The 14,222-nt window shown below is 42.5% G+C and overlaps 1 protein-coding gene across 4 annotated transcripts in view; it reads right to left on the reverse strand.

Annotated features, from left to right (window-relative positions):
* LOC109635891 (glutamate receptor 4) overlaps window positions 1-14,222 on the reverse strand; it is a 104,839-nt gene that overhangs the window by 4,967 nt on the left and 85,650 nt on the right. For 2 of the 4 annotated variants that reach the window (XM_020097366.2, XM_020097364.2), the window contains exons 12-15: window positions 8,758-8,956; window positions 7,969-8,216; window positions 4,558-4,672; window positions 1,808-1,945 (exon numbers count right to left, since the gene is read on the reverse strand). In XM_020097366.2, the coding sequence (XP_019952925.2) occupies window positions 1,808-1,945; window positions 4,558-4,672; window positions 7,969-8,216; window positions 8,758-8,956 (700 nt within the window). The other 2 variants (XM_020097368.2, XM_020097365.2) reach the window with 2 other exon arrangements.

The following is a 14,222-nucleotide window of genomic DNA, read 5'->3' on the forward strand; positions in this document are numbered from 1 at the left end:
TGTTTTGACTTTATTCTCGATGATAATTTTGAAAATGCCCCCAAAAATTCCCACAATGTGGTTTTGCTAAATTTTCAATGTTTTGACGTCATTCTTGACATTTTAATTTTATTCGAACTGTCAGAACTTTATACTTCGTGTTCAACAGAACTTAATTGTCAACATTTTGACTTCATTCTGAAAACACAAAGTGAAATAAATCTTTCTACAACTGCTTGTTTTCCTGACATCTGATCCCAATACTCTTACAAAATAAACTTCCAAAAAGTATTTGTACGGAGTGTTCACAAAAATTTAAACGAGAACTCCAATCTGCCTCATGTAAAAATAAAAAACATTTAGAAAAGCCTCACAGTAAAAGTACAACTGTACATTTAAAAAACTATATCAATACATGTACATACAGCAGTGTGGTCAGAAAACGCCTTTCATAGCCATTCACTACGAGATGAAGCCAGCCCCGTTCTACATGTGACCCCATTAGCAGCGGAATCATTACACAGTGAGTGAGAGCTGCAGGCAGTGGGACAGGGAAGCTGACTAAGCAACAGTGAAGCTAATGAAGAGCTGATGGGGGACACATAACCACGTAGCACAGATATACACCGAGAGGAGGGAAGGTGTCTGTAGGTGTCGTGGACCTGAGGGAAATATCTGGAGAAAAAAAAACCTCACATCAATATCAGCTTGTGTTTACGTAAGCCTGACAATATATAGTGTTGAAATGGTTTTATTATAGAGGGTTTCCTGAGCACTCAGGGCTGGTTTCTTATTAGATTTGCTCTGTCGATTGTACCTGACAAGACTTGAGACAATAACATCCCTGAGCTGCAGCATGTACGTTCCAGGTTCACAAGGTTCTAGAGGTTTTAATGGGAAAACACTGAAGCTTCAGAGGAGAAGAATAGACGTTAATGAAAGGTCCTCACAACAGACGTGTGTGTACAAATAAGACGTTGGTCCTCATTTACTGTGGAAACGCATGTTGACGTCTAACAAATTCCTCAGAGACAAATGTGCGATTAAGATGAGAAATTACGCCACCACTGCTTTCTTAATCTGTGTGACCATGAGTTTCCATTCTCCCATTTTTACTAACTCAAAAATATCACATTTTTCAGCGTTTTTTTCAGCATTTTGATTCAGTGATCAATCATGAAGTTTATCTTGCATTTCCAACAGTGATTAATTTATTCGAGCAGCGTCGGGCATGAGCGTTATCTTCCCACTTAGTTCAGAGTGAGCGATGCCTTTTTTAGATTTTGGCAGGAAAGTGGCTCACACAGCGTGTCCGCGGGATAAATGAGGCCCAACGTCTGCAGCCACACGAGCCGTGAAGCAGCAGAAGTGACGTCACGTGTGAGGACGACTCGCTGCTTCCTGCCACACGGAGAGAGAGAAGCTAGAACGCAGACCAGGACGTCACATGACCACAAAGTGAGCAGATAGGACAGAGAAGTGGGAAGCGTTTTTTGCCACTGGTCACGACACAGCATGGCGAAGCTAGCACAGGGATACGATGGGTTTCACTTACAGTCTCTGTGCAGCGAGCTAGTGAGGGAGATAGGGGGAAGCAAAGGCTTGGGCGGACCTCCTACGAAAACCCCCACTACATCTTATCAGCTTCCCCGTCGCTGCCGTACCCACTGAAAACCTCGCTAAACTCGGCTAAGTTGTGGATGCTGGGGCTGGGCCTCGGACTCTGGCTAGGCTCGGGGCTATGGCGTGGGCTGCCTGTCTGGCAGGGGTAGCAGTGGAGGTGGGAGTGGTGGTAATGGGGAGACTGGGATGGGGATTGGGCCTCCACCTTCATTCTCTTGGCCTCGTTGCGCGACTTGTAGCAGAACTCGATGAGGGCCACCAGCATGGCCAGGCCCAGGCCCCCGACCAGGATGTAGAAGACCCCCGCCACGTTGCTCAGGCTGAGGGCCTGGGATGACTTGTCCTGCGGCCGACGAGGAGAGGAACAAAAGTCAACGCGAGCTTTAGCAGAGGCGGAGAGCAAACAATCGCAGTTACACACGTATAACACAATATCATCAATTCACATCATGCACACACACACACACGCACACACACACACACACACACACACACACACAGATCACAGTCACACAGAATTGAACATTTCACTTCTCTACCTCAAACTCAGTTTATCGACGCTAACAAATTTATGATCCTGATTTTTAGAGAATAATTATCTGCCTGCAGTTTAAACTAATTGTTTTTATATTTAAGTCCGGAGCTGAAGGAGATGCAGATAGTTCTGTTTTATTTATGCAGGTTTTACAATATGCACCTTTCCATCTTTCGCCTCTGACTCTTGACAGTGGACGTGTTGTGGTGCAGAATCAACGTCTCACTTACTCTGAATAATTCACAAAGCAAATTTAATGGTATTTAGATCATGTCTCACTGTTCGTGCTGGGTCGAATAAAACCTTGGTTGTAATCTGTGTGAGACGGTAACAATTCAGACAAGTGAAAAAAATGTATGTTGTAAAAATGTATAATGACTCATAAGTCTGAACTTCTTTTTAATTTTTCAACTTCTTATTTTTTCAGTGTGTTTATTCTTGTTTCCTACATTTAAATAAAATGTTCACCCGTCCACGAAATAACACAGGTCTTTAAAAACTCCAAACATCACTGCGACAAATACAATTATTTTGCAGAAACTTTCAGGTGTGTGGATGTTCTTCTGGACATTGTGGCGTCAGTTGAACTTTAATTCAAATTACATATCTTATTCTTATTTGTTCTACAAAATTTTTGATATTAAAAAACTTTTTTATTTCATCCATTGTTTTTTCAGTCAAGTTTGACTGATTGACATTTTCGATTCATTCAATGATCTAGAACCAATGTTTGAGTCGATTACCAAAAATATTTCTGTCATGAAAATCGAAATCACATAGTTTAAAATGTTTAAAATGTTTTAAATGACGCTCTACTATAGCGAGAGTCACTAATCAGTTGGAAGTGTGTTTTTGTGGATTTGTCTAAGCTGTTGATATTTAAATATCAAAACCATCTGCATGTCTGGATACAACCGGATGCTGATGAAGAAATATGTTTTCTAGTTGTTGGACAAACTGGACTTTAATTATCCTGCTCTGCTTCTAACTCCTGACTTTCACCTTTTTCAAGCCTTTTATTTAAATGTATGCAGATGATGTGTCTGAGCTCCTCCCTGCTGTTTATCTCCCTCTGGATGAATCACCTGAGAGGCCGCTCTACTTATTACCTCGCCACAAACGACTGTCTGCTCTGCCTGCTCTCGTTTGCAGGTGATGGAGTGTGTGTCCTGCGCTTCGGGATCTGATTACGAGGACGTGACGGATGTGGACCGTGCATGCTGCTTTGTCTAACACGTGGCCGCTCTCTCTCTCTCTCTCTCTCGCGCTCTCTCTTCATGCTTCGGTGCATCGGCAACGTGGATCAGTCTTCTGCGTGCTGCTAACGGCTGAGAAATACAGTACCGCTGACGTCTAGTGTGTATGAACATGCCCTGGGACTTCAACCGGTGTGAGTGTGAGTCTTCATCTGCAGTTGCGGCACATATAGCTTAGCTTCTGTAGAAGTGTTCGCACTGCGTCAAGCCTTGTTGCTGTCATGCTGTGTCCCTCCGGCTACGCCTCAAGTCTCTACCTGCGTCTGTCACTCGCTTGTTCTCAGAGTGTGTGCGTCATGTCAGCCAGGCTGCTGTAGTAACAGTACCGCCAGCATCATACAAGTGTGCATGTAGAGAGACAAAAAGAGAGGAGAGGGGGAGGCTCCCGGGCTGCTGGGGACTGACCTTACTTCCCGAGTCCTTGGGTCCACACTCCCCTTTATCGTACCACCATTTGTTTTTCAGTTTGTCTAAGACTCCTGCTTCACTCAGTTTCAATACGGCAAGGTTTACAGGCGTTCTTCAAATCACGAGGGACAGGGGGGAGGGTGGGGGGGGAAATAACATAAATAACATCATAGGACATGTTATTTTATGTTATTCAGTCAGAAGAAGCCCAACAAGAGCAGCTCAGTACTCTTCATAAAGTGACGAAGCCGGGAAGGGGCCCCACTCACGCTACATGTCTCTTTGCTCGTTGGTGGAGATTGTCGTTTACAGGGGGTCGGGCTTTATTAAAGGGGGAGGGGCGGAGCGAAACAGACATATAAGCATGGGGCCCCGGCTGCATCGCTTTTCTGGAACGGGCGCATACTGCCGGGACTTTTTTTTACTTTAAGTATGACGGCTACTACTGTCGACCCAAAACTATTGGCTCAGAGATTTTTAGCCCAAAACTGTCTGATTCTATTAAGTCCTACGTATTAATTTTGTGTAGTGCACTAAAGACGCTTAAGGCCAAACTTTCAGAGTCCGTAGAAGTTCCCTACCATCGCTACACTAGCAAATATTTTTGCTTCGACAGTACTCGCTCTTCTCTCGGGACTAAAACATTTGCAGTTTTCTAGCCAGCAGTCGACCCGGCAGATGCTCCTGTTACCAGCAGAAAAACACATCTTTTACCCGCATCAAGGTTCACATGGGCATAGCGACATAGCAGCTAACCTTCTCACCACCGCCTCCGCTGCCACACTCTCCTTTGTCGTACCACCACTTGTTTTTCAATTTGTCCAACAGGCCTTGCTCATTGAGTTTTAACACTGCCAGGTTAACTGCACTTCTTGAAAACGATAAAACATATTTGGTGAGAGGGGGGGTGAGTATATGACGTCCAATTTGAGAGGGAAGGGAGAGAAGGGGGGGGGGGGTAGCAGTAAGAGAGGGACAAGGGTGTAAAAATGCATTAATGCTATAAACGTACATCCCATCACAGAACCCAAACACACGCTGAACACAAATCTCTCCTTCATGATGTCCTGTGAGAAATCTTAACGGACAATACTTGTTTTATTCAATTTAAACTCTGACATCTACTTCTGAAATTATGCAAAATGTATAATTTGAAACATATGTAGATAAAACTATCATATGATTACATTGTTTTAAATACATCAGGTTGCAACATCGTTAGCTGGAGACGGATTTATCGCTCATCACTTAGGGTTTAAAAGTTGGCATTAGATTAAACTAGAAAGCTTCTCAGGCTACATCCACATAACTACACTGTAGTACACATATACTATCATACTATTTGCTACAGATACGCCTGGCGTCCACACCACCCCAGAGTTTAACAGCCCCTCAAACAGCAGTTTGAAAATGGTGCTTGCCCTGATTTCATTTGGAAACTCCAGGGCTGATGGAGCTGATAACTTATCTTCACATAATTGTTATTTTTAACCGAGTGAAACCTCAGTTAAGATGCAAAGCTTCAAAAACTCCAGGATGAAAAACAGGTTTATCAAAAGTAATTGAAGGAAGCCTATAATCAATTAGCACTAATTGATTTATTGCTCCACAAAAAATTAAAAAAATGTCTACGAAGTTAAAGGAACAGATGTTCATTGTCCCCAGAGGATGATTCCTGAAGATGTTGGTGATCTTCTGAATTTTAATGGAATAGTTTTACGTCTTTAGGCCTGAAATATCCATTAAAACCAAACAAACAACCAGAGAACATCAGTCTGTGGCTGAACTGCTGGACCTTTGACTAATGGTCCCATAAACATTGATTCGCTTTAAATGGTCACAAGCCTGAAAGGTTGGGAACCACTCCATAATACGCTGAGTTGATTTTAATGTGGCATTTTGATTTAATCCTACACAATATAGAAAATAAGGAATATTTACCCTAACAAAGACAAAAATAATGTAAAACAATACTTCATTTAGAATTCATTTAGTACAAATACTGTCTGATTTAAAACATTAAATATTGGCACTAAACGTTGGCAATCAGCATCGTTGGTCCCAAAATATCCACATCAGCCAGCGCCTGCCAAAGCCTCTACGTGTTTTACACATGTACATAGAGAATGAATATCAGCCAATTCAACGCTCACAGGATTTCTCGGCTTTAAGCTCTTCTGGAAAATCCTGATTGACTTTTAGAAAATGTCTGTGAAGCTGTTTTTAAAATACGTGTGCGTCACAGTTTCATGGGTTTATTTGAAGGCTGCTGATGTCCGACGATAGCGGAGGGGAAGAGAGAGATTTGCCTCGGCGAGCGTTTTGATTCATTTAATTTATTTGTGTCATTGTGAGAAATCAAAGAAATAAAACAGACAGAAATGGAGATGATGAGAAACACAAAGCAACAAAGCTGATATCTCAGTTGAAGCCGGTGACGTGTGTTTGAGGAACCATGTGAAATAACAGCTCGGACCAACAGTGTGAAATCTGGACGAGTGACTGACAGAAGACGATAATCCCCCGAAAACAGCGGCCGACGGAGGAGACTACCGTGATCTGTCAGGGACTCGTCCTGGTCAAAGCAGTGGCTGTAAACTGGCACCGGCTCGGCTACGTGACAAACCAGTAGCCGCTCTGCTCGACCTCGGGTTTGAGAAGAGGAGTTTACAGAGACCAGGGTTTGATTCAGCTGCTGTGAGGAGTTGGCTCCTTTCAGAGTAGATTGGTTTCCAACCACTGGAAGTCGCGACTTTGTGTGAAATGCAACGCTACGATCTGGATTTTTGAATCAATTTGAAAGATTTTAAACATTTTATAACAATTTTAGAAAATTAAAGAAACCAGATCAGGGATTTTTTTTTTTACATTTTCTCTGATTTCCCAGAGAATAATACATTAATCTTGAAGAAAAAAATATGGCATTTTTAAGGGATTGATATCTATATATTATATTTAGTACCGATCAAAATAACAATGTGTATCTAGTGGATTGAAATGTGGTTTCATGAGTGTACACGCATTTTCCAGCTGCTGTAAAATAACAAGTTACAAACCTGTAAATAAAACTATTGAAGTGTAGCTGAGATGACATAATGTTTGCTAGCTGGAGTTTAAGGGTAATGTTAAGTCTCACTGGAGATGTGCACTTTACTAAGTGTGATTCTAGTTTTGAATTGTTTAGCTAACTTTTGTTGGCTTGGAGTTACAGCCCTGTGCCAGTAGGGGGCGCTGCAGATCCCTGAGCACTTCCAGCATCCTCGCTTTCCAGGTACAAATTTACGGAGGATAATAAAATGTAATATTTGGCTTTTGTTTCCAATACACATTACATGTGATCAATGAAAGCAATGTTCTACTATAATCTATTTACTGATGGAGCAACAATTTTCTTGTTCCTCCGAAGAAATAAATGAAAGTTCAAGCAATCATGTAGCTGCCTGTTCTCACACACACACACACACACACACACACTGTGTACTTTTGCCTTCAGTATATCTATCAGTTCCCTTCAGTGAGACCTTGCCGGCGGCTTTGATCGATGAGCGTGCGGATTGAAAGTGCAACTCCCCACAGTAATGACACTGTATTCTGTGGCAGGTCTGTAAATTCCTCTATGTTCGGGAGGCGGTGACAGAGTCTGGCAGCGTTACCCAGGGCCGAGCATTCAAATGGCTCCCAAAACACAATGTCGGTCACTTAGCGGAGAAGAAAGAACCAGTCAGCTGTGAAGGAAAGCTGGAGAAGCATTAAGCTCAATATCACAAACTAATTCAATCTGTACATAAAATTAAAAAAAATGCTGATTATCTTAAATCTGAATGAGACATTTTCAGTTAAGCATGCCATTCCAACATGTCGGCCCAGACAAGCAAGCACAAGCACAAAGATTTACCTGGTGTGGAGAGCTGTAAAGAAAAAACAAATGAAATAAAAAACCACCACTGCATCATCACAGCACCCCGCCCCCATCACCACCACATGCATGCAACAAACACAGATGTGAAAAAGGCAAAAACTTCTGCCCTGAAACAAAAAGCCAAACGCCCCCACCCCCCCCACACCGAGCAGAAAGCAGAGACAGGTAAAGAGAGAAAAGGCGGCACACCAGGGAAGGTGGAATACCATAACAACACGTAGCACATATTGTTACACTATTCCACCCACCTTAACTGTGAACCCTTGGGTGTAGCTACTCCGTAGCCTTTGGAGTCCAAGTTGCCTCCAACTTTCATTGTGTCGCACGGCTTGCGCTGCTCAGTGTACTCGTTCATTGTGGACTCGAGGAGGAAGGCGTATTTCCCTTTGGACTTGCGGACCCGCGCCACACCCTCCGCCGTGGTCTTGGTGAAGACGGTGGGCTCGGCCGACTTCATGTAGCCCCACATTTTCTCGTAGACGGCGATCTTTGACCTCTGGGGGGTTTGGAGGGAGGTTCAGAGGTAGATGTGGTGAGAAGATAAAAAACATCCAACAGCATGTCGAGAAAAGTTCAACATTTAACCAGCTTTTTTCCAAAGCCAAAAATATCAATATCAACAAGTTTATTCCTTTCGGCTATTTTCATATCTAGGTACAAAAACAACTAAAATGATAATAATAATAATAATAATACAGTTATTGTAATTTTGACATAGAATTTTTGCATAAATCACTTTTATCATAAAGTATTGTAGTATATTTTATTCACAATTGTTTTATGTCTCTATACTTTCTTTAATCTTGCTTTATTTTTAGTTTCCTTTATGTAAGGAACAACTCCTCATGACTAATAATTGCTGTTAACTAAAATACAGCATGATTATGATTTCTGGGCCACAGAGTTTCCTTAAAGACCTGAACAGATTCCTTATGTGTGTTCAGACATTTCCTCTGGGTTGTTAACGATGTGAGTCCTGCGTGGCTGCCCCCTACCTGTAAGAGAGTGAACCATTAACCCCAGCGACACCAACTCACCCTGAAGAACTCTTTGGTTGAGCCCGAGTCCAAAGTCCCGTAGGCGATGTCGGTCTGCTTGGCCAGATCCTCTGCGCTCTCGATGGGGGACACCATCCTCTCCACGGTGAGGAAGGCAGCCAGGTTAGCCGTGTAGGACGAGATGATAATGAGGGTGAAGAACCACCACACTCCACCTACGATTCGTCCAGACAACGATCTTGCAGAGAGAAGGGTAGGTGGAGGAAAAAGGAGGAATATTGTGGAGGAAGGAGGGAAGTAAAGGAAGGAAGTGCCAGAAAGTAAAGGTAAAATTATAGGAGAGGAGAGTGAGATAAAGAAAGAAAGAAACAGTCAGTAACTGCTGGATAACAAAGTGATAAATCAGACAATTAGAATGGGAATGATTGAGTTAAGCATGAGGAGACCAGCTCTAGATACCAGAAGAAATAAAGATCTCCCACCACAAGGGGGAGCTCTGACAACACTCAACCCTCCCACAGCTGTATTTATCCTTCATTAGTGCAGATTGCCTCATAAAACACAATCCTCCACACGCGTGTTGACCACCTACACTAAACACGAAGTACACTACCGTCATCCCTCCATCCCAAACCCCTCTTTCCGTTTATTGGTGGGGTAACAGAGCTGCAGGGCCCCGGCCAGCGTGGCGAGGGACTGTTCTTTTCTTGTTTGTTCGCTCGGGGGAGACAGATAGCTCGGAAGGTCGTGAGGAGAATCTTAAGCCATAAATGCTGCATTGAGGAGAACAAACAAGATCTCCCCTCGGTGCAAGTCAAACAGCAGAGGATACAAAACCCTCAGGCCTCCTTGTCAGATAGAGAGACGGGCAGAGCGATGGTGGGTGTGCGGAGGGGAGGAGAGCGAGGCGTCTGCCAACAGTCAGTATTTTCCTGGCTGGTATTTCAACTGTGTCTTATTGCAATCTGGCCACATCCCATTGTTCCCAATACACACCGGGACTTTGTTCTTGGAGTCCTGTCATGTGCATGTATGTTCACGGTTTGCAGGCTTGCATAGGTAACATCCTTTCTCTCCATTAAAGCAATGCTAGGTATTTTTCATACCTCAGAATAACGGCTTCAAGATCATTTAGATGATACCCAAACTTAAAAGAAGAAAACAGAAGAGTGCGAGGAATCACTCGTTGGTAAGCGTGAAAATACGCCAAAGGATTAAGGACAGACCTGCAGCTGTTGTTAATGGACATTAAGTCTAAACTTTTGCTTGTAAGTGAAGTTTATCACATCGTACTCAGACATCGATAACTGCGTCGGCTACTTGCTTGCTGTGCTAGCTTGTTGGCTCGTATGCTACTGTTCTACTCTGGGTTGTGGTTTGTACATACATTATATCTGTGCCTGCATTCAGGGGCTGCATCCTTCAGAGGACACGGACTGCAAAGGCCGAACCAAAATGAGACTGAGCCTGGTTGACAGATTTATTGTTGTTGCCGAGCAATAGAGTTGGTCACGACGAGAAGGTTTTAACGCCCCCCTGGATTGCTGTCCTCTAAAAAACAGCTTGTCACTGAAGTGCAATGGATCATGGGTCAAATGCAGCCTCCTAAAGATGCATACCACTTTACACAGAAGTCGGCGAAGCTGTTATCTTTTCTCCCTCGTCGTGCTGCTGACAGACCCGCAAGTCTGTCATCAGATACCAGGTAAACCCAAGTTAACCAAATAATTCAATATGATTTGTTCTCAGGGTCAAAGTATTCAGGCTCAGCTTGTATTTACACCATGGAATTAACCGGTAGATGAGAGTGAATCTTGAATTGTGTCGCTTAAAATTATATTTTGCAGCCCAGTGCTCAAACACGTGAAAGAACCTTTATCATCTGCTCCTCTGCAGAACACGTTGTAGAAACATTTGAGCTGCTTTACTCTACATTTCAACAAATGGCAGCGTTCTGCCGACGCTGCTCTTTACGCACAATCGTCACTTTAACCAAAGAATCGCTGAGGAAACCTTTGTTTTCTCGGTCGGTGCTGATGAAAGTGCCTGTAGCGGCTGAGGCAACTTCCTATATAGAAAGAGCTGCAGTAGTGCATGTCTCTCACACACACACACACACTGAGAGCAAGCGTTGCCCATGAAATAGACTTTCTTGACGTATTAGCTCAGGATTTGAATACAAATGACTTGCCTCTCTTTCTCTCCCCTCACTCTATTTTTCTCCTTGAGACAACGTTTCTGCGTCTTTTCCGCACAAAGACTTTAACAGTAAAATAATGACGATGTAAAGGGATGGGTCCTATCCTCTCGTGCGGCTTATTTCCCTCTTCCTACCTGCCCAAATCCCCTCATTCTCTCTATCAGAGCGTCTTCATCCTTTCTCTTTCACTCTTATTTTTCTCCGCAGCAGCAGCAGAGGATTGTGGGAGTGTATGGGACCAGAGGAGGAGTGTCTCTAGTCCCTCTAACCCTCTGAACTGTGTTTCCTGGCTTGATTCCGCTGAGTCTGATCCACAGTGACACACTGCTGTGTCTTGTTGGGCCTGCAGTAAACAGAGAGGGTGGGGGGAGGTGTGTGTGTGCGTGTGTGTGTGTGTGTGCGTGTGTGTGTGTGTGTGTGTGTGTGTGTGTGTGTGACGTCAATGTCGTCAGCGTGTTCTATTAACCTTGAATTGATGATGGTAATACACTATGCTAATGGATCTCCTGAACATATATTATCACAATGGAGGGTCGACTCGCAGCTGGAGCGATCGTTAAACGTTTCCGTCGTCCGCTAAGAGGAAGTGTGATGTCATTTATCCAAGATTTATTTTTCATTATTAATTGTTGACTACTTCATTGATTTCAGGGTCTAAACTGTGTCTGTTGGTCTTAAACAGGAGATTTGTGGCATCAGCTCTTCGTCTGCACAAAGTCTTTCAGGTACATAAAGTTGTTTTGACTCATCGCGTTTTTGAAAGGAAAGTTTTTCTCTCATTAAATCTTTTTTTAGCTACCCTGATCTTGGGCTCGGCTCAGTACTTAATACTCAGTTTGAGTGTTTACAGCAGCAGGACAGAGTTATTTAATCAAAATAAACTATAGCTTCATGTGTTTGTAATGTATTTCTAAGAGAATAAAAGTTGATGGTACTAGGCAGTAATATGCTCAGACTTTATTTGCTAGAGTATACAGGATACATGTATATCCAGTAACCTTTATGAGTACAGGGCAATAAGTGAGGAAATAAAAAGAATAATTGATATTAGAAAAGACGGGTGAAGGAGCAGTGAAAGCCAGAAGATGTTTTCAGCTGTGATGGTTATGAGAAGTGTTGATGATCTGTTATATTCTGAGTAATAAGCTGGATGTGCTTTAACGAGTGAGGTAAGTGTTTTATGCACGATAGAACTCTGCTAAAAAAAAGCAGAATAGGAAAATCGAAACATGTTCAACTGCAGTTACAGATGTTGTGTGAAAACGTTGGGGAGAACTTGACTATAATGATGTACGAGCTCAGTTTTCCCATAAGAGGAGAGAAGAGAACCAGTCAGGATGGAAAAGTATTGGAAGAAATAAAATGGAGACAAAACAGAAATTGTCTCTAGTGTTTTGGGGGAATGGGATTCTTCAGTCCAGCAAACCTCAGGGTTTAAAAATGCTAAATGTATTAAAAAAAAAAGAATAATTTTAGTAATTACACAGTAATTAGTCAGCACTTTCCCTCCTAATGGCTAATTTGACTAATTGAAACTAATTTGTATGTATTAATTGGAACAGGAGAGATGTAATGTAGCTGGCATGGTGTGCATGTTGGGGAGGTGGCATTTCTTCTGCAGCAATTTAGAAAATGAACCTTGATGTGTAAAGTTATCGTGAGGCAGGATTCTACAAATTTTAAATGAGACACCTGACCAATATTCATCTATATAACTTTAACTTATGTGAATTCACAAAAACAAGGTTACCTATAAAATCAATCTCATTTACATTATTATACATGACCTGCAGTGTTGCTCTCACACAACTGAAATAACAATGTGTAGTTTATCAATGTAATCTAATCAGTTACCAGGCTTTTGCACAGTTAAACAAAAAAACTTTTTTATAAATGCAAATCTAGAATATTCAAATTTGTTAGCATCAGCATATGGAGTATTACAGTACATATATAATACTGTATGTATGTGACATGTCACAACGTGGAATCATGTTTGCGTTCTCCATTGGAAGCCAATAAAAGAGAAAATAAGATTCAGGAGCTTAGATGAAATTTCAAGGACAAAAAAACAAGATGAAAGCAAAAATAAATCTCATCTCAGGATTAAAGATAATAAGGTTCACGTTCCTGACCAGTCAGCGAATCATCTGCCATCACTGTGATGAGAGGAAACAAACTTTAAAGCTCAGAGTCCCTGAATCGCTCTTTTATTTCTTTTGATGTGGGAAAAAAAGAGAAATTAAACGCTGATGTCGGAGATGATGCTGCCGAGTTGGTGTGTCTGCAGGTTTGTGGGACGGAGAGAAAAGAGAAGAAAGTGGAGAAGGTGACGAAGTGAATCAGGAGATGGAGGGAGTTGGGGAGGGGGGCTCTGTCCTTGAGCAGAGTTTAAATAAATGAGGAGGAGCTCGTCGGGGTGATACCCGGGGCGACCACACTTTCTGACTAATTCATCGCAGAGAAACTGTCACTCCAGATCCTTTCCTCCACGTCCCGTCCTCAGCCTCGCTCCTCTATCTCCTCTAACTAAATATGCATATTCACGTATATCTTTAAATATAAAGCAGAAAGAGACACGGACGATTATAAAGGTTGTGTAAAAATCAGTGGCTGGGGCGGAAACACTGTTACTGGAGCAGCTCACATGGTAAATACAGTGTAATGTCCTTTGAATTATTCCATTAATATACTCAGTCATATGCTTCTTTCACTAATTATAGAGTCTTATTATAGAATATAGAATAATAATTGTGTATTATTCTATTTCTGCTCATAAGCAACTGAGAGTGAAACCTTTCCTGCAGGATTTTCATATTAAAAGCCGACCAGATAATGGGGATTCTTTGGAAACTACAGGCTCTGCAGGTCCAAATGACCCAAACAATGGTGCTTCACCATCTGGACCTTCATCGGGACTGAACAGATGAATCTGAGCATTTTCAAAATTAAATTCCATCCAGCCATTATCTATTATTATTCCATTATCTTCTCCTTGACGATCCTGGAAGGGCTGGAGCCAATCCCAGCCGACATTTGGCGAGAGGCGTATTGCACCTGGGACAGGAGAGTGGAGGAGCGATAGGCAGGAAATGGTCCGGCTGGCTCGCAGTCAAACCCGAGACCTGCAGTCCAAGGCTGGTGCGTCCATTTGATAAGCACCCTATCGGCTATCGGGTCCGAAGATGAAATTCTTCTGCAGAAAATTAAGTTAATTTATAGATATTGATGAAAGCTCATCATTATTGACTCGTTGATATCGGAGCAGAAAACACAAACTCGGCTCTTGCCCTCTACATAGATG

The sequence above is a fragment of the Paralichthys olivaceus genome, chromosome 15 (assembly GCF_024713975.1).
Source record: "Paralichthys olivaceus isolate ysfri-2021 chromosome 15, ASM2471397v2, whole genome shotgun sequence".
NCBI classification, from domain to species: domain Eukaryota; kingdom Metazoa; phylum Chordata; class Actinopteri; order Pleuronectiformes; family Paralichthyidae; genus Paralichthys; species Paralichthys olivaceus.